Here is a 27,501-nt window from a genome sequence, read left to right on the forward strand (position 1 = left end):
TAATTTATTATCTAGTTTTCCTGAAATTATAACAAAACATCCATTAGTATCAGACACTATTTTATGTTGGACAAAGGAAAATGTATTATCTATAAGAATCGAAACTCCTCTAGATTTGGCCGGAAAAGTAAAGTGAAAACAAAGTCCATTCCAACGGCAAAAAAAACGTAGATTATCACATTTGCGTATGTGAGTTTCTTGTTTAAAAAAAATAGGGACCTTAAATTTCTTAATATAAGCAAAAATCTTATTACATTTAACAGGGTGATTTAACCCTTTCATATTAAAACTGAGTATATTAATAGTTTGGTCCATTTTTAATATTATTTAAAGGAAGGGTTAAAATGTAAGTTAAAAACCAAGCCGTAAACCTTGAGAAATTGTAATCAAGCAACAAGTTGGCTAAAAATTCGAAAACAGCTTCTGGGGAAAAAAAAACCATACCAAAGAAAGAAAACCGACCAATAGAAAGTCGGCATCTACAAACGTTTGTACGAACTACGGACAACCCCCCCAAAAACCTGGTGATCGCTCCAATTAGTTTCAAGGTTATTTATATTCCAACCTAGACTAAGCAATACCCAAACAAGAGATTCAATGATTCAATTCTCATATATCAAAAATACAGTATTAAGAAATACGAAAGGAAATTAGTTACAAAGAGATACCAAAAGTAAAAGCTACAATTATTCATACAGAGAGACATCGAACATTAATCTTATATCTTCATGGAAAAACAGACTAAGCAGTTAGCCTTCAAATGTAAAAAATCTTTGTGCTTTAGTGTTCAAACAAAGCCACCAAAGGATCCATCTTTAATGAGATTCTCAGTCAAACTGGGTAGTCAAGGGACGGGTTAAAACCCTTATTTTAAAAATTCCAACAGAGTTTGTTTAAACTTAGCACATTCCTGCATAACCTCAAGCGAATAATCTTCGAGAATCTTAATATTCCACCCTATAACCAATCATGCCCCTTTGACGGGATTTGCAAATTAAAAGTTTCTCATTAATCTTGTGACTTTAGCTAAGGAGAAACTAAATAGCTAGCCTTTGGATTTTAAAAACTTTTGTGCTTCAACAGTCAGGCGGAACCATTTGAAAGAACCGTTTTTAAGTGTGATTCTGAGTCGGGCTGGGTAGTGAAAACCCTTATTAAAAAGCTCAAACATAACTTCTTTGAACTTAACCTCAGGTGAATAATCTTCAACAATTCTAATCTTGCGACCATTATAGTCAATCATGCCTCTTCGACGAGATTCGCGAACTGAGAGTTCCTTTGTTTTAAATTCCTGAAAACAGATTATTACTGATCTTGGTCTCTGACCGTTAGGAGGTCTAAATGCAGGAGATCTGTGAACTCGATTGATCATAGGCACAGACGTCAAAATCTCTGGAAATAATTCTTGCAAAAGTTTGCAAAAAGCTCCATAGGATAATTACCTTCAATTAATTCTTCAAGACCCAGAACCTGTAGGTTGTTCCTTCTACTATTTTCTAGGTTGATAATCTTCTGTCTTAACTTTTCATTGGACTTTGATTGCTTTTCACAAAGTTTCTGCAATTCATCCACTTCCGTTTCCAGAGCCGACAAATTTTCCTCATTATTTTTAATACGTTTATCATGTTCATTAAGAGTTTGTTGGATGGAGTCCAAATTGCCATCTATCTGTTTAAATTCAGTACTGAGTTGTTGAAACTTCTCAGAGGCTTCTTGTGTATGACTTTGCAGCAATTCCATAGTACAATCCAAAGAGGCAGGAAAATTATCCTTTTTAGTACCTCTGGCACTCCTTGTATCCATAATGAAAGAATATCACACTTAAAAAAGAAATTTCAAGACAGGTTGGAAATAGTAAGATAATTAGAGTTGGAGCAACGGCAGATTGCTGTTACTCCATCAGCCACCACCAGGAAATCTTCGCTAGGTTTTCTAAAATTGACTCCTTCTACCCTAGGCCATGAACTTATCAATCACCCTTCATACATCAATGTACTATCTTTGCTATGAGGTCTTCTCTACATTGAGTAGATCTATGATCCTATGCTGTCTAGGGCAACCAATCACACCTAGCTTCTGAATTTTATTTCTTTGGTCCATGTTTTGACCAAAGTAGTGACGGTCCAGCAAAACACAAAGTGGGCATTTAGAAAACTGGAGTTTAACTATTGCTTGATAGTTTTGGTGATAATGTCTTCATCTCTGATAAGGGGATATGTTTCCTACAGTCCATCCTATCTATATTACTTAACATTGTATATGCTTCAATCAAGTCTCCTCTTAACTTCCTCCATTAGCTTCAAGATAATTGTAGAGAAAAATAGGACTGGTCTTCAGGTTGAAATTTTAAATTGGAGAAAGGCCAATTTGATAGCATCAGAAAGGATTGGACAGGTATGGATTAGGACAGGTCGTTTTCTGGCAAAGGTACACTTGGTAAATGGGAAGCCTTCAAAAGTGAATTATTGAGAGTACAGTGTTTATACTTTCATGTTAGAATAAAAGGCCTTGCCTAACAAGTTGAAACCTTTGATCTTCAAGGGATATTGAGGCCCTGGTTTAGAAGAAGAAGGTGGTGCATACCAAGAATAGGCAGTAAAGAGAAAATGATCCACTTCAGAGGGAGGAAGGAGGGCTAAAAGAAGGCGTAAGATTGATCTGGAACACAAGGTACAGGAGAATCCCAAGTGCTTCTATAGATACACAGTAAGAGCAAAAGGATAGCAAGGAATAAAATTTGTTCACTTGAACATCACCATGGTCTTATACACCCTAATTTGCTTTGATAGCAAGCACTTTCTCTTCTGTAATTGGGATGCACTACTGTCTTGTCTCAATTCTCAAGACTTTCTGTCAATATCCCAAGTAAATACAGATGCAAAAAATCAATTTAGGATTTGTCTTATGTCAAATTTGAGTGGATAGGTCCCCAGGATCTGACCAGTTGTCTCCTCAGACCTTGTAGGAGGCCAGTGCAGAGATTGTAGGGACCCTGGCAGCAGTAGCAAAAACATCCTCAGCTACAGATGAGGTGCTGGAGGACTGGAGGATAGCTAATATTGTTCTGTTGTTCAAGAAAGACTCTAAGAATAAGCTAAGAAATTTGGATATTTGATATACAAAATTATGATGGGTATAGTTAGGGTAAATACACACATGCTTCTTCCACTGATGTTGGTTGGCACTAGAACTAGAGGTCATAGGTTAAGAGTGAAAGGTGAATAAACAAGGGGAACTTGAGGAGGAACATCTTCTCTCAGAGGATGGTGTGAGCTGTCAGAGGAATTGGTGATTGCAATATTGAAGGTAAGTTTGATAAGTACATGGATGGCAGGTGTATGGAGGGTAACGGGCCAGATGCGGGTGATAGGACGACTCAGGACAACAGTTCGGCATGGACAAGATTATCTGAAGGGCACTTTCTATTCTGTAGTGCTCTATGACTCTAAAATTGACCAAGCCTCTCTTAATAAAACATTCCAGCATCCTGCAAAATCTTCTCTGCATCCTCTATTATAGCCTTCTATTAGTGATGGTGATCAGAACTGCAAACAGTAGTTCAGCTGAGATTTAACAGATGTTTTATAAAGATGAAGCAAAACCTCCTTTATATTGTATTCATTATGACAGCTAAAGAAGGCGAGCTTCAAATATCTTCTTCTCCACACTGTCACCTTCAAGAATCTTAAATGCAAAGTCCCTCTGTTCCTCCATAATTCCAAGGACTTTCCATTTGGGGTGTATATCATAGCCTCATTAGGGCTCCCAAAATAGATCATTTCATGATTAAACTCCATCTATATTTCTGTGCATGTTTCACCAACACATCGATTTCTCCTGGTAGACAATTTCCGCATACTCAATGACTCCACCAATCTCTGTCACCTGACGGTGAGATAATGACTGGTTTCAAGGCAGTGGTGAGAGATGGTGAGAGGCTAGTGAGATGGTGAGAGGCTAGTGAGATGGTGAAAAATTTTGATAGTGAGAGATGGTGGTGAATTAGTCGTGAGAGATAGTGCAGTGGTTTGTGTAAATAGTGCAGTTAAATCTTTCACTGTGCACCTGATTCATGCAGCCTGTGGAGACGGGCACGTAGATCCATAAACCACCCCATTGTATAATGGTAAATCTATGGAAACTTCGGTTGATTCTGTGTCCTTTTTTAGAACAAAGATGGTAGAAAGGTTACAATACAGGTTCCCTTTGAATATCTATATTTGCATTCCTTTTACAATCCCTGAGCCTGTTGTCTTGTATTAAAGTGAATTCAGTCAGAAATTGGAATAAACATGTATTTCACCATTCAGCCACCTCTGTGGAGGAAACTTAGAGACTAACCATGCTTGGGATGTACCGTGCCACTGCTGCAAGAAGCTAATTTTCATGGTATATATACCATGGGTATGTAGACCTATGGCAATAAATTTGCAATTGAACTCACTACTACTTCCCCGTCTGTTATTTGAGACCATCTTAAATCACTTATCACTATCACCTATGCTAAAGCATTATATTTAACATAAAGAAGTTTATCAAGTCTCACAGGTCAGTCAGGACATCCCTATGCCCATAGACAAAATATCATCATCACCAATATGTGACGTGGCAATCATGATCTTCAATCTGTCTTTAATCTGGTCATTGCCTGTGGGGAAGACCCTCTTCATGCTGTTGTTCTTATTCTTTTCTCTATCCACAACCATGATTATTCTTGGCAAGTTTTTCTACAGAAGTGGTTCTTCTGGTCAATGTCTTTACAAGACAGAGATTGTTTGCCTGGCACTAGTAGTCTAGGACTTGTGATATGCACCAGCTGCTCATACAACCATCCAGCACCTGCTCCCATGGCTTCACATGACTCTGATCGGGGCTGAGTAGGTGCTACACCTTGCCCAAGGGTGACCTGCAGGCAGGAGTGCCTTACAACTCCTTTGGTAACACCACCCCACCACCCAAACACAAAATGAATATTTTATATAAGAAATTGTTGAGTCTTTATTGGTTTCTCAATTGAGACTTACGGTAGTCAATCACACTATGTATCATAAGTTAGCAGGTTTATTGATTTTTTTCTTCAGATGCTTCATGTTGAGTTGTTGTTGAAAGCAAACCTGGCTTCTACCAGCTCTTCATCTCTCCCATCCACACAAGATCCCCCTCTTCCTTCACTCTGTCTCATAGACACCATCGGAATGATCAGATATTGAGCCACTATCAATCAACCTTACTTTCCTTTCAATGGTGGCAATCCTCTGTTTTAACTTCTGCTGTGTTGAGCTGTACTCATTTAACAGCCTTGCAAACCGTGTCTGTAAGGCATCCAGATTTGATTCGAGTCTCTCTATCTTTTCCTCTAAGCCTTTCTCTCCCAATACTACCATATATTCTTCATCCAGCAGCCCTTCTTTGATTAAAATATTCCTGCCTCGCTCTTCCAGAACTTTCTTAGCCTCTGGAAACTCTATTAATGCTTGCATTAAGTCATCTTTGGACAGGCAGAAGAGATCAGAGTACCCAATGCTCCGAATATTTGCTGTTCTCCTGTTTCCTGTTTTACTTCCCTTGATGTCCAAGATGCTGATCTCTCCAAAGCAGCTTCCAGCACCCAGCCTGGCGAACTCAGTCACACCATCATCAGCCACTGCTGCCAGCCTCCCTTCCTTGATAATGTACATCTCCTTCCCTATATCTCCCTTGCGGCAAATGTAATCTCCAGGGCTGAAAAGCTGCGGTCTTAGCTTTAACACCAGCTCCACCAACAGGCCAGCCTCACAGTCCTGGAAGATGCGCACCTTCTTGAGGGTCTCCAGATGGACATTGATGGCGATTTCAGCCTTCAGCTTATCCGGCAGATTTTTCAGTATCTCACCCTCGTCGACCGCCTTCTGGCTAACCCACAGGTAATCAAACCACTTGATCACCCGAGCCTCCACTTCCTTGCTAACCTTTCTGAACTGCATGTAGTGCTTGATGGCGTCCACTCTCGCCTGGAAGTTTGCCCGGGGTGCATTCATGTTCGAGATCATTGATCCCACATTACCCACAACTGTGGCAAAGATAAGAACTCCCACCAGAAAGTCAAAGACCACAAACAGGAACTCTATATCTGAAACTGGTGCTGGCATCTCCCCAATGGTAGTCAAGGTGAGAGTTGACCAGTACAGGGAATAAATGTACTGCCTTGCCAGATAACTGTGCTGGGGATCAGAGATGTTAGGATAAACCCAGCTATCTGTGCCAAAGCCGATGGATTTGGAAATGGCATAGTAAATACAGGCATTCCAGTGAATGATGATCAGCAGATACAGAAGTAGGTTACTGATGCGAAAAGCATTCGGGTAGTTGGTTCTGGTTTCCGTCCGATCGCAGAACTCAAAGAGCCGTGGAAATTTCAGGAGGCGATTGAATCGTAGCTCTGGGTAATTGAGTCCCACTACCACATAGCCCAGATCGGTGGGAAGGATTGAAGTTACATCCAGCTTAAACTGGAAAGTTTTGATCCAATGGTGTTGTAACTTTTTCAAATCTTTGACGAGCAGACCCTGTTCAAGGAACCCTGTCAATGAACATACAAGCAATGTTTATAATTCAAACAAAAGTAAAGGCAGTCCAGATATTGATAATAACATGCAATGTAATATCATTCAAATTTCACTGTCTAAGGGACAGAATTAGAGAGACCTCTGGGATAGAAGGGATTTTGTATCACCATATCAGTGCTGACCTTTTGAATGAGTTGGCAGCAAGTGCTCAGACTGTTTCTGACTCCCCGTTTCTGATCATCTATAATGCCCTCATCATTTACCTCTATTTTATGATGGAAACCTTTCAGATAGAGCATTAGAGATCTTGACAATTCTACAATTTTCCCCTTGATCAGTGACTTGATTTTGGACCTTTGCCTCTTGGTTACTTATTTAGTCACCAACAAGTTAATGTTTCATGTCAATCAGGTGAGAAGTGACTTGATAGAGGTATATAATATGATCAGTGGGTTAGTTAAGACAGATACTAACATTGTTTTTTTCTCATGGCATGGGTGCCTAAGACTAGTGAATATTGTTTTAGGTTAAAGGTAGGAATGGTACAGAGGATCTAAGAGTAAGTTTTTCTATAGAAACATAGAAGCATAGGAAACTTGAGGGCACAATACAGGCCCTTTGGCCCACAAAGCTGTGCCGAACATGTCCTTGCCTTAGAGCGACCTAGGCTTACCCATAGCCCTCTATTTTTCAAAGCTCCATGTATCCATCCAGGAGTCTCTTAAAAGACCCTATCGTTTCCACCTCCACCGCTGCCACTGGCAGCCCATTCCACACACTCACCACTCTCTGCTTAAAAAAACTTACCCCTGACATCTCCTCTGTACCTACTTTCAAGCACCTTAAAATTATGCCCTCTCATGCTAGCCATTTCATCCCTGGGGAAAAGCCTCTGACTATCCACACGATCAATGCCTCTCATTATCTTGTACACCTCTGTCAGGTCATCTCTCATCCTCTGTCACTCCAAGGAGAAAAGGCCAAGTTCACTCAACACAGATTGATTAAAGTCCAGAATGTGCTGACTGGAGACATGGTGGAGATACGGGTCCTCATGAAATTTAAAATGCTGGCAAACAGTTGCTGTGGGTAATCAGGAAGAGTAATGCAGCTAGAAAATGGTGGGGTGGGGGGGGGGTGGCCTCCAAACAAAAAAAATACTCTTAACTGGGTAAATTCTGGGGGAATTCATGACCAGAGGACACAGTTGCAGAATAAGGGATGTCTATTTAGAACAAAGAAGAGGAAGAATTTGGAATTCTATGCTATGGAAATTGAATTCTTGAATATATTCAAAGATGGATGGATTTGTTTTTGTTGCAAGAATCAAGGATCAAGGAGTAAAGGCAGGAAGATGGATGAGGAATGTTCGATCAGCATGATCTTTCTAAGTGGTGGAGCAATGTTGAGAGGCGACCTACTGACCTTGTTCTTTGGCTCAAACAACAGGAATTCTGCAGATGCTGGAAATTCAAGCAACACACATCAAAGTTGCTGGTGAACGCAGCAGGCCAGGCAGCATCTCTAGGAAGAGGTACAGTCAACAAAGGGTCTCAGCCTGAAACGTCGACTGTACCTCTTCCTAGAGATGCTGCCTGGCCTGCTGTGTTCACCAGCAACTTTGATGTGTGTTGCTTGTTCTTTGGCTGCATGGCTTTATAGCCGAATCTGACAATCTTCCCTCTATCAGTTCCTGCTCTGATATATCTCTCTGTTGACACTATCTATAGTGTCAGGATGATCACACTATCCTCTCTAAGATCTCTCTCTCGATTTCACAATTACAGATTTATTACAAAAAGCTGAAAATGCTGGAAAGAAACATCAAGTTAGGCAGCATCTGTGTACAAGAAACAAAGTTTGGGATTTTTGACCCTTTGTCAGAACTGGAAAGTTGCTGTCTGACCTGCTGACTTTTTCCAGCAATTTCTGTTTTTTTTTTCATGTTTACAACATCCTTTCTGAATTGTATCATCACCAGTCAACCACCTAGAATCATTTGCCTTAGCTATTTACATTCCATAATAAATCTATTCCACCATCTCTGATACCTTACCACTGCCACCCCTAAAATACAAAGTGCTGGACATTGTGAACTGAAACCTGGAATCACCATCTCTGCTTCTCCATGCCTGTACTTACCAAAACTGGCCAGAAAAATCTGACAGCCAGGACACCGACATCCCAAAAAATGATGAGTTTGATAGTCGACAAAATTTCACCCCAGACTTGTCAGATGCAAGGTTTCTGCCATTTACAACAAATAAGACTCTCTGGCATTAAGGACATGGTAGCACTGGAGAGAGTGCCGAGGAGATTCACCAGGACGTTGCCTGGACTGCAGGTCATCAGTTATGGGGAGTGACTGGATAGGCTGGGCTGGTTTTTCCAGAGCAAAGGAGGGTGAGGGGTAACCTGACTCAGTTATATAAAATTATGATAAGGATAAATTAGGTAGAAAGTTGGTATCTTTTTCCTACAGTAAGAGAGTATCAAAAACAAGAGGGTATAGATTAAGCTGAGAGGAAGGAGCTTTGAACGAAGTTTGAGGGGAAGTGTTTCCACACAGTGGTCGATATTTGGAAAGTGGTGCCGGAGAAGGTGATGGAATCAGATACAATCACCATGCCTAAGAGGCATTTGGACAGGCATTAGAATAGGCATCCCATGCAAGGATACGAATCTAATGCAGGCAAATGGGATTAGTGTAGATGGGCAAAGGTCAGAATCGATATGGTGGGCTGAAGGGCCCATTTCTGTGCAATCTGACTCTCTGACTCTATTCAGAGGCCTTCAAACCAGACAAAAAATAATGAAGTCAAATAAACACATAAATATTACAATTAAAATCCAATAAAGTGACTTAAATTTCCATTCACACCTCGACAATCCCCATTGATATTAAATGAAGCTAGGACCCAGTGCAAGGCCTAAACTGGTCGATGATTTGAAACAAGATTCCTCACGCCTTTATTCTGACTTCTTACCAAGGCTGAGTTCATCGTGGAGAAAACCGGCAAATGCAGCAGTTGGTGAGCCTTGGAATTGGTTAATTAAACTTGAGCTCAGTGACCAAACTGCCTTCCCACTCACCATAACCCACATCCCCAACATCATTAATAGACTGCAAATTACCACAGCTACTCCCATATAAACAGTCATGGTGCCCCCTTACTATGAGACAGCTGATATCAATGCTCCATGACCATTGACACATTGTCAATTTCGTCTTGCTGAATGCAAGAGGTGAAAGGATTGTGAAGGAGTCATCGCTCTCTTGCCACTGGAGATTGTACAGAGCAAGACCTCCACCCTGAAGATGAGAGAGACGTTTCTGCCAAGAGCTCAGCAACAATGACCAGTGGGAGGCACAGTGCTGAAGCTGATAGAACAGCTAGCTCACAGCACCAGATCCCTGGGTACAGTCCCGACCTCGGGTGCTGTCTGTGTGGAGTTTGCACGTTCTCCCTGTGATTGCATGGGTTTCATCCTAATGCTCTGGTTTCTTCCCACATCCCAAAGTTCAGATCGATGAGTTAAATGTTTGCTATAAAATGCCCCTAATCTGCATTTGAATGGTAGAAAATCGGAGGAAATTCCAGAAAAAAAAGTAGAGAAGGATGAGTTGTGTGTTTATAACGAAGCTGAAAATAGAACAGCCTTGATGAACATGAATCCATCCAAACTCACCAATGAAAGTAAACTCCCAAGTACACCTTAAGATAAAGACAGCATCCTCTGGGATAATTCCTCAGTATCTAAAAGGAGGGCAAAGATCACAAAATCTTTTAAAGGGTCAGGTTGCTGAGGAAAAAGTGGTTTATGAAGGGAGGGGCAGTAAGAAGAAACAGTTTGTAAAGAGATAGGGCAGTGAGCAGGTAAAGTTCATAAAGGAACATTGGGCACAGTTTATAAAGCAGCAGTACTTCTGGCCAGCCAAGAACTAACCTGTTCTGAGCCTGACAAGGACGTCGAGAATATAAATGGCATCAGAGATGTAGTCTATTGTTAACCATAGGCTGAGATGAGTTGCCTGCAGCTTTTCAAAGCAAGCCCTGTGGAGGAGAAACTAAGTTGGTCAACATTTGATTGCACTCAGAGTTAAGTTAGTTACCTTGTCACAGTTACAGGCAGAGGTATACACAGGCACACAATCGCATGTCAACAACGCATATATATATCATTGCCTTTCTCTGCGTTGCACTCTCTTAGGATCAAGGACTACTTGCTTCCATTTACTCAATCTGAAGCTGATTTGGGACCCGGAGACTATGCCACAAAAGGGCAGAAACTGACTCATGAGGTGTGTTGGTGAGCTCCTTTCCCTCGTTTATGTGCAATGTTCCTGACAACGAAAATTGGCTCTCATCATCTTTCAGGATGACCCTTCTGAGTTGTCATCGATTAGCAATTCCCATGAGGCGGTGTGCTTGTTAAATAATGCAGGCTTTTTCACAGGGCTGAGGAATCAAGACCTAGAGGGCATGGGTTTAAGGTAAGAGGGGAGAGATTTAATAGGGGTCTAGCAGGCATAATGAGCAGTAAGTAAGTACCAGAGGAAATGGTGGAAGCAGATTCACTACCAACATTTAATAGATACTTGGGCAGGTTCATGAACTCTTATAGAAATAGAGAAACCTAGGAAGGTGCAGCACAGAATCAGGCACTTTGGCCCATGATATCTCCACTGAATATTATACAAATTAAACTAATCACACCTGCTTGCCTATGGTCTATATCCTTTTATTACCAGCTTGTTCAAGTGTCTCTCTAAAATATTGCTCTCATATCTGTTTTTTCCTCCTCTCCTGGCAGCAAGTCCAGGTACCCTCTACTCTTTGTGTAGAAAAATACTTCAAAGTTCAAAGTTAATTTGTTATCAAAGTATACGTATGTCACCACATACAGCCCTGAGATTCATTTTCTTGTGGGCATACTCAATAAGTTCAATAACAACAACAGAATCAGTAAAAGACCACATCAACAGGGTGGACAAACAACCAATGTGCAAAAGAGAACAAACTATGCAAATACAAAACAGAGAAAAAAACAATAAATATTGAGAACGTGAGATGACGTGTGGTTGAAAGTGAGTCCATAGGATGTGGAACAGTTCAGTGATGGGCAAGCGAAGTTATCCCCACTGGTTCCAGAACTTGATGGTTGAGGTGTCATAACTATTCCTGAACCTACTGCTGTGAATCCTGAGGCTTCTGTACCTTGTTCCTGATGGCAGCAGCGAGAAGGGAACATGACCTGCGTGGTGGATGGCCCTGAAGATGGATGCCGCTTTCCTGTGACAGCATTCCATGAAGATGTGTTCAGTAGTGGGGAGAGCTTTATCCATGATGGACTAGGCCTTATCCACTAATTTTTGTAGGATTTTCCATTCAAGAGCATTGATGTTTCCATGTCAGGCTGTGATACAACTAGTAATATACAGTACTCTCCACCACACATCTATACAAGTTTGTCAAATTATTGTCAATAGTCTTTGCAAACTTTTAAGGAAGTAGAGGCGCTGCCGTGCTTTCTTCGTAATTGCACTTCGGTACTGGGCCCAGGACAGAGCCTCTCAAATGATAGCACTGAGGAATTTAAAGTTCCTGATGCCCTCTACCTTTGATCTGCTGATGAGGCCTGGCTCATGGGCCTCCGATTTCCTCCTCCTGAAGTCAATCAGCTGCTTGGTCTTGCTGACATTGAGCATGAGCTTGCTATTGTGGCACCACTCAGTCAGATTTCCAATCTCCCTCCTGTATGTTGATTGGTGACCACCACTGATTTGGCCAATGACAGTGGTGTCGTCAGCAAATTTAAACTTGCTTCACAAATCTACTTTAATCTCTTCACTTTAAACCTCCCATGTCTAGTATCTGACATTCCCACCCTAGGAAAATGACTGTTTATCAACTTTACCTATGCCATTGTGATCTTTATATACGTCTACAAGGTCATCTCCTCAGCCTCTGACACTCCAGGGAAAACAATCCATGCCTATCTAACCTCTTCTAATTCACCAATCCAGGCATCGTCCTGGCAAATTCTTCTAGGTTTAATGTGAGAGGAGGAATTTATAGGAAATCTGAGGAACACATTTTTCTCATGGAGGGTGATTGGTGTCTGGAATGAGCCAAAGGAGTTGGCAATGGCAGATAGAATTACAATGTTTGAATGGCATTTGGATTGGTACTTGGATAGGAAAGATATAGGCCTAATGCAGACAAATGGGTTTAGCATAGATAGGCTTTACACTCAGCATGGATGAGTGGAGGCCCATTTCTGTGGAGACACTGTGGGCTGCAGATACTGGAATCTGGAGCAACAATCATTTGGAGGGTCAAGCAGCATCTGTAGGGGGGGTGGGGGGTGGAGGGGAGGCAGGAAATTGTTGACTGCTACTAATCATCATCATTGTATTCATAATTTTCATGGATAATGACTGCTTCCTCACAATTTTGTGGTTAAGTCGAGTCCGACTCTCTATGACCTTGTGGACTCCTGCACACCAAGCCTTCTTGTTGGAAACTGCCTCCCTAAGATCCCCCAAGGATCATACACATTGTCTGAGCAATATAATCTATCCATCGTAGCCTCTGTCGTCCTCTCCTTTTACCTTCTGTTTTACCTAACATGAGAGTCTTCTCTAAGGAATCCTGTCTTCTCATGATGTGGCCAAAATATTTGAGCTTTTGTCTCATAATCAAGCCTCCTAGTGAGCAGTCTGGCTGTATTTCTTGAAGAATTGACTTATTGGATCTTCTTGCTGTCCAATGAACTCTTAGCACTTTCCTTCAGCATCCAAGTTCAAAGGCGTTGATTCTTTTGCATTCAGCCGTACTAATAGTCCAGCTCTCACAGCCGTACATCACAGCTGGAGATACCATAGACTTGACACTACTCAAATAGCTGAAAGTGAGGAGGATCTGAGGAAGCTTCTAATCAAAGTGAAAGAAGAAAGTGCAAAAGTGGGCTTGTTGCTCAAAATTAAGAAAACCAAGATTATGTTGATCAGCCCTATTAATTTGGTGGTAATAAATGGAAAGAAAGTGGAAACAGTGATGAATTTTGTGCCTCATTTCAAAGATTTCTATAGATGATAATAGCAGCTGTTCAGGGTCTCTTGTATGTTAAATTTAGAATGGCTTCTATGTTATGTTAAATGCTGAGAAAGTCTCCAGCTAGACATTTGCTTGGGTTAATACAGATAGCAGGGTGCTATTAGCCAATTGGTATTCATGTTATTATTTCCTGGGGTGATAATGCTGTCTCATATGACTGGGAACAAAGGTTTTTGGCGGGCAGTCGGACGAGAGACGGGGAGGACGTGGTAAAACGTACTGTGAGTGCTGGCTGATGATTGATGTTTGGGATTGATTCCAGTGGCAGTGGTACAGCAACCGACCCAGTGGGAAGTGTCCAGGCAGGCGCCGGGCGGGATTTCTCCTAGATATACTCGAGCCAATATAGCGGAGCATTACACAGCCATGAAATGAAATGACGCTTGCTTCTGGGGAGGGCAGCAATGGCAAATTTAGGTAAAATGCTGAAGAGCAGAGGAACAACATTGTCTACGAAGATCCGTACAGTCAAGTCGATGGTATTTCCTAACAATTACCAAGCATTAACTACGACTCTGCACTCCAACAGAGTCATCTCCTCTTTCTATTTCTTCCATGTGCTCCCAAAGTGCTGTTCAGGGAGGGAGATTTGGGATTTAAACCCAATGACAACAAAAGGCTGGTAATACATTCTCAGGTCATGAAGGGGTTCTAAATTGGTAGAGATCGTGCAGATGGGGATTGTTCCCTGCACCATTGTTCTTAGTATTTGAAAGTAGAGATTGCAGGTAAGGTTTCAGACAGGGTAATGTCAGTCTGTGGGGTTACAGACCGTAGTGGTGAACATTTCTGATGCTGCTGATGGTTCACAGTGCCTCACAGACACCCAGACTGACCTGCCAGGCCTGTTTCAATCTTATCTCTTCCAGTTCAATTGTGCAACCATGCAAATTTTCACCTGTGGGTGAAAGTGTCACATTGAATGAATGCAAAGGAGAAAGCACAGTAACATGACATTACTGAGTCCCAAGTAAGACTTACCTGCAAGGAAGAAAGCACCAGTTATACAGAACAGGTAAGGAAGTGACGACTAGCCACCGGTAATAGAAGTCCGCTGCTGGGTCAATCACAAACACAGAATGCTTCCTACAAAAGTGAGGGCAGTGGACAGTCAAATTAACTTAAGGCAGAAAAGTATTAATTAATGCACACAGGTACAATTGTAATTATTTAAACAAACACTAGCCAAAGATATGAATTATAACCTATGTTTTCACTCAGAGGTAACGGACACTCTCTGTCCATCTGAATTGATTCAATGACATGTTAACACATAATCCATTTCTTCTCATTCAGAGGTAAATAAACACATGGGGCCAAAGAAACTGCTGGAGAAACTTAGTAGGTTAGTCAACATCTATGGAGGCAGAGGGGTTCTCAACTGATCAGGTTCAGAGCACATAGGGTTTTTTTTTCTGAAGTGATTGAAGATGAGGGAAAAACCTTAGAGAAATATATGAGGGACTTATATATAGCATAAAACAGAATATATTTCCTGTGGTTTGGGTGTTAAACACAAAGGAGAGAGGGAGAAGTTTTGAATTTCTTTTGTTTTACACGGAGAGTGGTTGATATCTGGAAAAAGCTGCCAGGGAGTTGGTGGAATCAGATAAACATTTAAGAGGCATTTAGATTCAAAGTTCATTTATTATCAAAGTGTGTATACAGAATAAAACCCTAAAATTCGCCCTCCTACAGGCAGCCACAAAACAAAGAAATACCATGGACCCTGTTCAAGGAAACATCAAACACTCAACACGTAAAACAAAATAACACATTGCACAAATGGCAAAAAGCGACCAAACAGCACACAGAATATCAAACACCAAACCAGTGGCATTCAGCTTGGTTCAGTTCAGCACTGCGCTGCTAGCCAATGCAGGCCACAGGGTCATTAATCACCAAAGTACCCCAGTCCGGGTCAATCGCCCTGGTCAAACCACTAAAATACAGTAAAAACAAGAGTAACCAGAATCCAGTAACACGTCCAACATGAACTGCAATGTCGCACAAAATGAGTTCACAGCCTCACCGATTAATCCTGGCAACCTGGATCCCAAGATTCCTGCACTTTCCTCTAACAGGAAATAGCAAGAGAGAGGAAGACTGGTCAAATGCTGGCAGACGGCACTGAACACCCGCCTGACCTCTGCTCTCGTCTTCATTGGCTTCAACCCTTACTCGATGTCTCACTCAGAAAGAAACAATGAAGTCGATTATGGGCTCGCACCCTCGACATCGCAGTCGGAGAGAAGCAAAGGAGTTGATCAAGGGCTCACACCCTTGATGCCTCAGTCTTAGAGAAGCAATGGAGTCGATCAGGCTACCTGGCCTCCAGGCTGCACTCTGCTCCAAAACTCATCAATCTCCTGAGACAGCAAAGCGCCAGATTGCTGAACTGGCCCCAAAACACATCATCAAAATATAAGTCACGGGTTCCAATCACACACAGTTTAGTCATGGAGTCATATTTGAAAGAAAAGGAAATAAAAGAAGTAGCTTTGTGAACTGTCAGCAGAACGTCGCTGTTGGTCATGTTGTTTGCTGGTGCCACCTTGAATGTATGATGAATAGGCAAGGCACAGAAGGATGCAGTCCCAATGTGGGCAAACAGAATTAGTGCACACAGGCAAAAAGATAGGCCTGGAGATGGTGGGCTGGAGGGCCATTTCTATAGTTCTGTTTGACCAGGTATTTTTCATTCACAGACAAATAAACACAGTCTCCACGTATTCTCCATCTATTCTGTGATGAATGAACACATTCTAATAAGACTTCTTAGAAACATAAAATCACTGTTCCTACTCTCATTCATAGAAAAGAAAACACACTCCTTCTATGTATTCTCACACACTACACAGTAAAGAAAAAAGTAAATGTGATTCCTCCTTGGTATATGCCAAAATAAATAGAAATCTGTAAGACAAACTGGTGGTATCTTGAAGGTGCTTTGTTTTGAGAACCAGTCAAAGATTCAAAGTCAGGGTATTTTATTGTCAAAGTATGTTTGCAGTATACCACCCTGAGATTCCTTTTCACACAGAGAGCCATGAAACAAAGAAACACCATGGAAACATGAGGAATTCTGCAGATGCTGGAAATTCAAGCAACACACATCAAAGTTGCTGGTGAACGCAGCAGGCCAGGCAGCATCTCTAGGAAGAGGTACAGTCGACATTTCAGGCCGAGACCCTTCGTCAGAACTAACTGAAAGAAGAGCTAGTAAGAGATTTGAAAGTGGGAGGGGAAGGGGGAGATCCAAAATGATAGGAGAAGACAGGAGGGGGAGGGATGGAGCCAAGAGCTGGACAGGTGATTGGCAAAAGGGTTATGAGAGGATCGTGGGACAGGAGGCCCAGGGAGAAAGAAAGGGGGGGGGTGAAAACCCCAGAGGATGGGCAAGGGGTATAGTGAGAGGAACAGAGGGAGAAAAAGGAGAGAGAAAGAATGTGTGTATATAAATAAATAACGGATGGGGTACGAGGGGGAGGTGGGGCATTAGCGGAAGTTAGAGAAGTCAATGTTCATGCCATCAGGTTGGAGGCTATCCAGATGGAATATAAGGTGTTGTTCCTCCAACCTGAGTGTGGCTTCATCTTTACAGTAGAAGAGGCCATGGATAGACATGTCAGAATGGGAATGGGATGTGGAATTAAAATGTGTGGCCACTGGGAGATCCTGCTAATACCATGGAACTTGTTCAAAGAAACATCATACACCCAACACACAAACAAATTATGCAAACAGCAAAAAAAAAAGTGAGAAACACTGAATATAAAACGTCAAGGCACAGTTTAGTTCAGTTCAGTCCACAGCACTCTTTTGGGAAAGTTAGAGGAGTACATATCTACAGCCATATTAGTGGATAATGGTGAAAAGCACATTTGTGTGGGGAAGGTGAAATCATTGTGCAGGTGCAGGTACCAAATGCACGGGAATGTTTGGGAAAGTACTAGGGTGGTAATTATGTTATGCTTTGAAGGAATCTTAAAGAGTATAAAAAGGGACACTTTTTTGTGTAGGAGGGGAGCTTTGTCTTAGGCCAGAGCATGACAGTGCTAGTGCTAAGAGTTGGAGAAGATAGGGACAACTCATCTCCAGAGTTGAGAGGCTTAGAGTGTATCCAGTCAGAGTTAGAGAGAGAGACCGAGGGGAGGCTGCATGGAAGTTTGTCAGCAGACTGCAGATCAGCTCGTTCAGGGGCTGATAAGTATTATTTGGCTGTCGGTGGGTATTTATTTTTCTTTCTGTATTGCATCTGTGCTTGTTCTAAAAAGTGTTTTCTTGAGGCCTTCAGCATGCGTGCAGTGCCTCCCTTTCTCTCTGAATGCATATTTTATCAGGAAAGAACACATAATGAGTTTTAAAATGATGTTCATTACATACGCACACACATATACACACACTATCCATATATACTTAGTTAGTGATATATTGACCACATACTTTCATACACATGCATGATATCACTGTCCACCCGTGTCAGTGTGGGGCCATTGTAGGTATCTGGAAGTCAAATGGGTGACGTGGTAATGTAATGGTTAACATAGCGCTTTACAGCACCAGCGATGACCAATTAGGCTGGAAGGGGAAGACAAGGGAGCACACACTAGTCCTCATCAAGGGATCAGATCTGGAAAGCGTGGGCAGTTTCAAGTTCCTGGGTGCCAACATCTCTGAAAATCTATCCTGGGCCCAACATAATTGATTCAGTTGCAAAGAAGGCACGGAAGCAGCTATCCTTTATTCGGAGTTTGAGGAGATTTGGCACGTTCAAAGACACTCGCAAACTTCTACAGCTGTACAGTGGACAGCATTCTCACTGGCTGCATCACGGTCTAGTATGAGGGGGGGGGCACTGCACAGGATCAAAATAAGCTGCAGGAAGTTGCAAACTCAGTCAGCTTCATCATGGACATTAGCCTCTCCAGATTCCAGGACATCTTCAAGGAGTGATGCCTCAGAAAGGTGGTATCCATCACTAAGGTGCCCCATCACCCAGAGCATGCCCTTTTCTCATCGCTACCATCAGGGATGAGTTACAGTAACCCGAGGGCACACACGCGGTGATTCAGGAACAGCTCCTTCCCCTCTGCCATCTGATTTCTGAATGGACACTGAACCCATGAAAACTACCTCACTACTTTTTTTTCTCCTTTTGCACTACTTGAATTCCTGCCACTGTCTGTAAGGAGTTCAAACGTTCTTCCATGATCACATGTGGGCGCTCTGCTTTCCTCACACATCCCAAAAAGGTACGGGTTACGGTCATGGTTAGTAGGTTGTGGCCATGCTGTGTTGGTACTGGAAGCACAGTGACCCTTGCAGGCCGCACTGAGCGATGTATTAGTCCGTGATGGACACAATGCATTTCATTGTATGTTTTGATGTTTCATTGTACATGTGACAAATACAGTTAATAAAGCTAATCGCTAAAGCTAAAGTTAACCTCAGTATTCCTCTCAAACTTCTCTTTACTGACAGACCCTATATTCATGACATATTCCTAGTTGCCCTTGAACTTTGCATCAGCTGATCCATGTTACATTTTATAGAAGAGTGTCCTCGTTGTCTTCTGTCTGAAATCATACCCAGGTCCAGCTGTGGAAAGGTTGAATGTTTCCTTTCCTAAGTCCCAGGGAGATAAAGTAGAGATAAAGGCCGATTGGCCCAACAATTCCTCGCTGACCATTCCTACATTAATCCTTTTTTCTACTCTCCCAACATTTCCAACTCCCCGAGATTCTAACCCACATCTACACTCGGGGAAGTTTACAGCCACCAATTAACCAACCAGTCCACATGGCTTTGGAGTGTGGGAGGGAGTAGGACACAGGAAGAACATTCAAATTCCACACTGACAGCACTCAGTGTCAGGATCGATGGGGCCATGAGACAATAGATCTATTGTACCACTCCACCATTCCCTTCCTAAAGGGCGTTAATAAACCAACTGGGCTATACAACAACAATTTCACAGGCTTATACTAGATTTATTTAATGCACTGCACTGGTACCTGCACTAGTTACATTCAAGTTATTGTTTCTGGTTTGGTTTTCCAGCCTTAAAAACTTTCGACTGACGAGCATTACCATCATGCCTCATTGTAAATCCAACACACCCAGAAAGTTGATATCTAATAAAAATTATACTATTTTTATCTGGATTTAAAATGAAGGATATTTTCCTACTGAAACAAAAGCAGATGATCCTGGGGATATTCAACACATCGGGCAGTATCTGTTTCAGGCTGAGATCACATCATGTAACTTTCCAGTTCATCAGCCTGCAACCTTCCCCCTGTTTCTCTCCCGCAGGTGCTGCCTGACCTGAAGAATATTTCCAATATTTCTTGTTTTTCTTTCAAAGCCACAGCACTTTTGACTTACTTTTTCTTTTCTGTCTGGCCATCATCCTGCACTGGACTGCTGCACGCCCTGCTGGCCACGTCCCGCAAAACTGGACCTCGGAACCGCTCCAGGAAAGAGTCTGGTCGCCTGTCTTGGTCATGAAGGCTTCTGTGAGCCCATTCCCTCAGGACGACAACCAGGTGAACTATCCTAAAAATAAATATGGTGGAAACTGAATGTCAGATGGTGAATAATTGCTGGTGTAGCCATGAGAGGGAGAGTAGGATAGGTTGTGTGCTAAAGGAAGTTTAACACCGCAGAAGTGTTGGATAGAATGAGAAAAACAACAGGAGTGCTCACTGGAGAAAGAGTTACTGTCAGAAATAATACTATTTATAAGATTTGTACTTTATAATTAACTCATTTATTTTTCACAGTACGTGCTGGTTCATCCCTACTCACTGGCAGAAAGCGGTATAGCTGCTAAACTAACAGTTTATCACCTTTCTCATTTTTCATTGGCTAAGTATTAGATTATCCACGTGATGTAATTGTTTTAATTATGTAGCCTATTAACCAGTTTATCCCTATCTATGGAATTTTCCTTAACTTAACTAAGAAGAAGAAAGCCCTTATCTCCAAGTGGAGTCATCAGGACGCTGTCACGGCAGCGTTTTTTAGCAGGCGTTCTTATTTTTACAAGGCCAAGTTGCCAGCTCGATGCTCAACCCAGCATGGATGGAAAGCCTGCAAGGGAGCCAGCTGGATTCGAACTCTGGAGCCTTCGCTCTGAAGTCCGGCGCTGATGCCACTGCACCACCAGCCGGTGCTATCATTAACTATAAAAGTGATATATTTTTCAGAGGCACCATCTTTTTTTTTGTCTTCGCTTTCTTCACCATTCATTTACCTCAACATTGTTTCTCAGCTCTTCATTCAGTTTTCTTACTATTTGTGTGCTTGTTGGTACCCTAAAATAAACAATCATTAGAATTGGCCTTATCTCAAACAATAACGAGGTGGCCTACAGGGAAGAAGTCATCTCTCTGACACAGTGGTGTCAAGAAAACAACCTCTCCCTCAACGTCACAAAAACAAGGGAGTTGGTTGTGGACTACAGGAGGAATGGAGACAGGCTAACCCCTATTGACATCAATGGATCTGGGGCTGAGAGGGTGAAAAGCTTCAAGTTCCTCGGTATCCACATCACTGAGGACCTCACATGGTCTGTACACATCAGCTGTGTGATGAAAAAGGCACAACAGCACCACTTTCACCTCAGACGGTTGAGGAAGTTTGGTGTGGGCCCCCAGATCTTAAGAACTTTCTACAGGGGCACAATTGAGAGCATCTTGACTGGCTACATCACGGCCTGGTATAGGAACTGTACCTCCCTTAATTGCAGGGCTGTGCAGAGAGTGGTGCAGACAGCCCAGTGCATCTGTAGTTGTGAACTTCCCATGATTCAGGATATTTACAAGGACAGGTGTGTAAGAAGGATCACTGGGGACCCAAGTCATCCCAATCACAATCTATTCCAGCTCCTACCATCTGGGAAATGGTACCGCACCAAAAAGCAAGAACCAACAGGCTCCGGGGACAGCTTCTTCCACCAGGCCGTCAGACTGATGAACTCACACTGATTTGAGTGTATTCTATATTACATTGACTGTTCTATTTATTATAAATTACTATGATTGCACATGGCACATTTCAATGGAGATGCAACATAAAGATTTTTACTCCTCATGTATGTGAAGGATATAAGAAATCAAGTCAATTCAATTCAATTAAGACTACTTATCATTCCTGACTCCCAGAAGAACCCTAAGGATCAGAAAATAAGCAGAGATCCAACATGACCCAGCAGAGTCATAGAGACATAAAACACAGAAGGAGGTGCTTTAGCCTACTCAATCCATGACAACAATTATCCCTATCCACACTAATCCCAATTGTTCACATTGGAATATCCTTCTATGCCTGTGCTTTCAAGTGCTTGTCTAAACACTTTTTTAACACCGTGTCTGTATATACCATGTCTGGCAGCGCCACCTCCTTTAAAATTGTGGTCTCCCTCATCTTAACCCTAAGCCCTCTTGTTTTAGACATGCGCAACTTTGGGAAAATATTCCTACGAAGTATTCTCCCTAAGCCTTTCCAAGTTTCATACCTCTATTAGGTCATCCCTTGGCCTCCTTCACTTCAAAGAAAAAAAAAATCATCCTTTCCATTCTCTCCTTACAAGCAAAGTCGTCCAGTCTAGGCAATAATCCTGGGGAATCTCATCTGCACTCTCTCCAGCACAGTCTCATCCTTCCTATAGTATGGTGGTCACATTTGCTCCCCATCATCCTAATGAAGCCTAACCAGCATGTTCTATTGTTATAAAATAACATTGGAATTCTTATATTCCGTGCCCTGACCTACAAACACAGCATGTCATATGGCTTCTTCATCACCGAGTCGAGCCGCATTCAGTGACTATTCGGTGCTGTTCATCAGCATTCCCACTGCGTACACCCTACAAGTGTACATGCAAATATGGCAAACGGGACTGACAACGTACGGATGTTTTGATGAGCGAATGAGAGCTGTGGGATGTATCAGGGTGTGACAGTGGGTGTGAGGGTGCAAAACGCCTTAGGAGATGGTGAGCTTGAGATCAGGGGGTTATGGTGTTGATTATGAGTGTGAGTGTGGGTGCACACAGGATGCATGGATGACGTGCCATCTGTTGTACCGCTTACCTGGACAGTGCCCCTTGACCTCGGAATGACTTACGCGACCCCATTCCTCTGTGGTCCATTGCAGCCACCCTTTGCAGCTCTGAACTGGCATCATCAGAGGCAGACCTTCAACAGAGAGATGTTATACTGTTCTAATCCTGGATGCTGCAGCAACAAACAAACCTAACTCTAGTGTGCTGCTGGCTTACACAGTACGGGAAGGGACAAAATTCTAGAGTGCTCATCAGTCAAGAAGGTCCCTCTGAAAAATTGATAGATGCCTGTTTCTATTGACCCTTGTTCATCTACATCTTGCCTACGCCAACCTCATTCCAGCCCGGCAGTGGAGATCAGGATAAGTTGCGAGCACCATCTGAACTGGAGATGCAGCCCTCCCCATGGTTTGAACTGTATCAGGACCTGGTTTTGTACAGTTCCAGTGAAATTATTGTCGTGGTCAAGTAGCATCAAAGGTGTACAGATCGTTTGGACAGCCTTTTCGGTGGCAGCCAGAAAATGGCCTGAACTGGTAAATGGCTACAGTATTTGTTTCAGAGACTGAAGTACACAAGTGCATCAGAAAATGCGAGCCAAATAGGCCACCGTCCCTGCAGCCCTTTACTGCCATTCAATTGCATGATGACTGATCAATTCCTCTTCTGTGCCAGTACCTCATTCACCTTCAATGTAAATCAATGAGTCTTACATCAGTGGTGGCCAAACTATTGGGGAGGGTTCTTAGAGAGAGGATTTATAAGCATTCGGAGAAGCATAGTCTGGTTAGGGATAGTCAGCATGGCTTTGTGTGGGGGTAGGTTGTGTCTCATGCGCCTAATTGGTTTTTTTGAGGAAGTGCCAAAACAGATTGATGAAGGTAGAGCTGTGGATGCGGTGGACAGTGTATGGATTTTAGTAAGGCATTCAACAAGGTTCCCCATGGTAGGGTCATTCAGAAAGTCAGGAGGCCTGGAATCCATGAAAACTTTGCTGTGTGGATTTAGAATTTATTTGCCTACAGGAGCAGGGTGTAGTTGCAGAAGGAGTATATTTTGTTTGGAGATCCATAACTAGTGGAGTTCCACGCAGATCTGTTCTGAAACACCCGCTCTTTGTGATTTTGAGATGACTTAAGTGAGGAAGTGGAAGGGTGGGTTACTAAGTTTGCAGGTGACTTTGTAGCTTGGAGGTTATCATAAGTTATAGTGGGTTATTGACAGGACGTATAACTAGGCTGAGAGGGAGTCAATCCAGAAAAGTGTGAATTGGTACTCTTTGGATGGTTGAACTTGCCATTCCATGTTCTATGTTCTTTCTCCGCCTTAAATATCTCTAATGCTCTGGGCTCCACCAGCCTCAGGGGCAGAGAATTCCAGACATTTGCCACTCTCTGGAGAAGTTTTGAATGACCGGCTTCTTACTTTGCAATGATGTCCCCTTGTTCATGACTTTCCCGCTTGTCTGAAACATCACAACAGCTACTGTAACAAACTCCCTCATGATCTTACAGGATGTGGTTGAATAAGTTCATTCTTCATTCTTCTAAACAACAAGGAATACAGACCCAGACTGTCTGGCCTCTCTTGTTAGGATAACCGTTTGATCCCTAAAATTAGCCTGATACACCTCCAACAATGGCTTCAAACTTTCCCACATTTAAAAAAGATCTTTTTTATAAACTGTAAGAAGTATTGATCATTGTGAAAGTGTACAGACCTGCTGATTCCACTCTGACAACTCTGCATGTCTTCGCCGGTTCCTGTTTCCGCCGACAGACAACTGGTTGGCAGGTTGTTGCTAGTTATGAGATCCACTTGTCTTGCCATCCTTAAACGACACAAGTGTGACTGTAAATCGAAGCAGGATCGACAATACATTACTACTTTTAAGGATGAAACAGCATTGTAGGTCACACAACATTGGTTAAGAATGAGATCTTCAACTTTCAGAACCACTGCTATATAGGCATGTACATTTTGACCCTTACGGGTTGCTATCAAGATTCTGTGTGTGTGTGTGTACTGAACGTAGTGTGAGCCGGAATTCTGTGTAGAAGGCTTACAAGTGAAATAAACAGCAGCATGTTTGGTCCTCACCTCTCCGTCTCTCATGTGTGTTATCCACGACCACCCAGCTTCCCAGCGCCACAAGCGTAACAACTGGTGATGAGGTGATAAGTCCTCACCCGATATTTATTGTTTTGCTCTGTGTGCCACTCGCCACGAGAAAGTGGCCACAGTAAGTGTGGTGAGTGAAGAATCTGAGGGGAGAGAACGAGAACGGGACAGTTCAATGAAACAAATAAGAGAAGGAGAGAGACAGACAGACAGACAGATAAGACTAGGCAACTTTTCTGGAACATGACTGTGTTTGAAAATGGCGACAATGTTTGGAAGCATGGGGCTGTATGGCAAAACAACAGAGCAATGGAGTTCATATGCTGAAAGATTTGAATACTTTGCCCTCCCAAATCAAGTTTCAGATGATGTTTATGTTCCAACTTTTCTGACTGTGATGGGTACAAAAACATTTAATTTATTATGTAGTTTAGTGTGGTGATATGACATGTCAGAATGTGATCGGAGGGAGTTCTGAGCATGCGCAGAAATTATAGAATGATCAAGAACATGTTACTGTAAAAACATCATTTGGTTGTTGCTGTAAATAAAAGTTCTATGTCTTCCAGAATATGATTCTTTATTAGTAACCCACAGTACATAAAAATATAAAGAACACAACATGGTGTCAGAAGTGTAACATATTAAGCCTGACAATCAGTCAACTGAGGACAAAGTTAAATTCTTAAAGGAGCACTATTCACCTAAACCATTGATTATTGCTGACAGCAAACAAGAGAAAATCTGCAGATGCTGGAAATCCAAGCAACACACACAAAATGCTGGAGGAACTCAGCAGGCCAGGCAGCATCTGTGGGGAAAAGTGCAGTCAATGTTTCGGCAGGACTGGAGAAGAAAAGCTGAGGAGTAGATTCAACAGGTGGGGGAGGGGAGAGAGAAACACAGGGTGAACGGTGAAACCTGGAGGGGGAGGGAGGAAGTAAAGAGCTGGGAGATTGATTGGTGAAAGAGACAGAAGGCCATGGAAGAAAATAAAAAGGGCGGGGGGAGGAGCACCAGAGGGAGGCGATGGGCAGGCAGAGAGATAACATGAGAGAGGGAAAAGGGGATGGGAGACAGTGAAGGATGGGAGAGGGAATGAGGCATTACTGGAAGTTTGAGAAATCAATGTTCATTCCATCAGGTTGGAGGCTACACAAATGGAATATAAGGTGTTGCTCCTTCAACTTAAGCATGGCCTTATCCCTACGGTGGAGGAGGCCATGGATGGACATATCGGAATGGGAATGGGAAGTGGAATCAAAATGGGTAGCCACTGGAAGATCCGCTTGTCCTGGCAGACGGAGCATAGATGCTCAGCGAAAGTCTCCCAATCTACGTTGGGTCTCACTGATATACAGGAGGCCGCACCTGGAGCACCGAATACAGTATAATACCCCAACAGACTCACAGGTGAAGTGTATGGTAGTGAGGGAGGAGGTGTAGGGGCAGATGTGGCACTTGTCCTGCTTGCAAGGGTAAGTGCCAGGAGGGAGGTCAGTGAGGAAGGACAAATGGACGAGGGAGTTGTATAGGGAGTCATCCCTGTGGAAAGCAGAAAGTGGGGGGAGGGAAAGATGTGCTTGGTGGTGGGATCCTGCTGGAGATGGCAGACGTTTCGGGAGAATTATGGGCTGAGCACAAAGGCTGGTGGGATGGTAGGTGAGGACAAGAGGAACCCTATCCCTGGCAGGGTGGCGGGAGGATGGGGTAAGAGTAGACGTGCATGAAATGGAAGAGATGCGGTTGGCAGCGTTGAGGCCTTTCATAAAAGGAATCGAGAGAAGTACGGTCTTAAATCCATTTCACATTTTCTGTCGGTGCTGAAGCAATTGTCTGAACAGTAGTTTTGGGGAGATACTGAATGACATGTTTTGTGATAGACTCGTATGTGGTCGGCGTAGAGAGGCAATTCAGAAACGTTTGCTTACAGAAGACAGACGAACAATACAGAAGGCAATTGACATAAATGTTTCCATGGACATGGCGGCTAATGAAGCACAGCGATTAAGCACATCTTCCCAAATCCATAAGGCTCCAACTGACTTTAAGAATAAGTCACCTTTTGGCAATCATTGTGTTAGCAAATGAATGCTGGTATAAGGATTTAGATTGCCAAAGCTGCGGCAAGAACCGACATGTTGAATCTGACTGTCAAAATAAAAAGTCACAGTCAAACAAAATCTTTGTATTAAAGAAAATGACGTTTGGAAAAAGGAAAAGAAACATGTGAAGAAGGTGGACTCAGGGAATGTGGACAAAGGGTCTGGAAGGACAAGTTCTTTCAACCTTCAATTGAGTATTTTGGCTTTGTGATCGACAACTCAGTGCACTATCAAAGGTGAAGGCAATCATGGAGGCTCCATCACCATAGAATAAAGGTCTTTTCTAGGACTACTACCGGACTACACAAAGTTTCTTCCTAGCCTAGCTAACATGCTGAAACTACTTCATGAGGTGTTAAATGAGTCAACACACTGACAATGCACAGATCACTGTGAAGAGGCTTTTTAAAAAAAGCCAAAACAGTTTTGTCTCAATCTGAGTACTCACTCATTTCAACCCATCATTGCCCATACAATGAGCCAGTGACACATCACCCTATGGTGAGGGGGCAGTTATCTCACACATTATGCCGTCG

The 27,501-nt window shown here is 42.6% G+C and overlaps 1 protein-coding gene across 1 annotated transcript; it reads right to left on the minus strand.

The window, feature by feature from the left end:
• Positions 1-5,168: 5,168 nt before the first annotated feature.
• On the minus strand, positions 5,169-24,485 carry LOC140203706 (cyclic nucleotide-gated channel alpha-2-like). The gene is made up of 6 exons (XM_072269749.1): positions 24,460-24,485; positions 22,768-22,872; positions 20,057-20,227; positions 14,648-14,752; positions 10,494-10,600; positions 5,169-6,559 (listed from the first exon to the last, which is right to left on the minus strand). The coding sequence occupies exons 2-6, from the start codon at positions 22,824-22,826 to the stop codon at positions 5,169-5,171; spliced, it is 1,833 nt and encodes a 610-aa protein (XP_072125850.1). The 5' UTR covers positions 22,827-22,872; positions 24,460-24,485.
• Positions 24,486-27,501: the final 3,016 nt, after the last annotated feature.

The sequence above is a fragment of the Mobula birostris genome, chromosome 10 (genome assembly GCF_030028105.1).
Source record: "Mobula birostris isolate sMobBir1 chromosome 10, sMobBir1.hap1, whole genome shotgun sequence".
In the NCBI taxonomy this organism is placed as follows: domain Eukaryota; kingdom Metazoa; phylum Chordata; class Chondrichthyes; order Myliobatiformes; family Myliobatidae; genus Mobula; species Mobula birostris.

Excerpts from the sequence above, each read along its gene's own strand:
- LOC140203706 (XM_072269749.1), bottom strand. The coding sequence starts at position 22,826 with ATGGACCACAGAGGAATGGGGTCGCGTAAGTCATTCCGAGGTCAAGGG. Across the intron at positions 20,228-22,767 it reads GGTCAAGGGGCACTGTCCAG|GATAGTTCACCTGGTTGTCG; the intron begins GTAAGCGGTACA and ends ATTTATTTTTAG. Across the intron at positions 14,753-20,056 it reads GGCCAGACAGAAAAGAAAAA|GAAGCATTCTGTGTTTGTGA; the intron begins GTAAGTCAAAAG and ends TCACTTTTGTAG.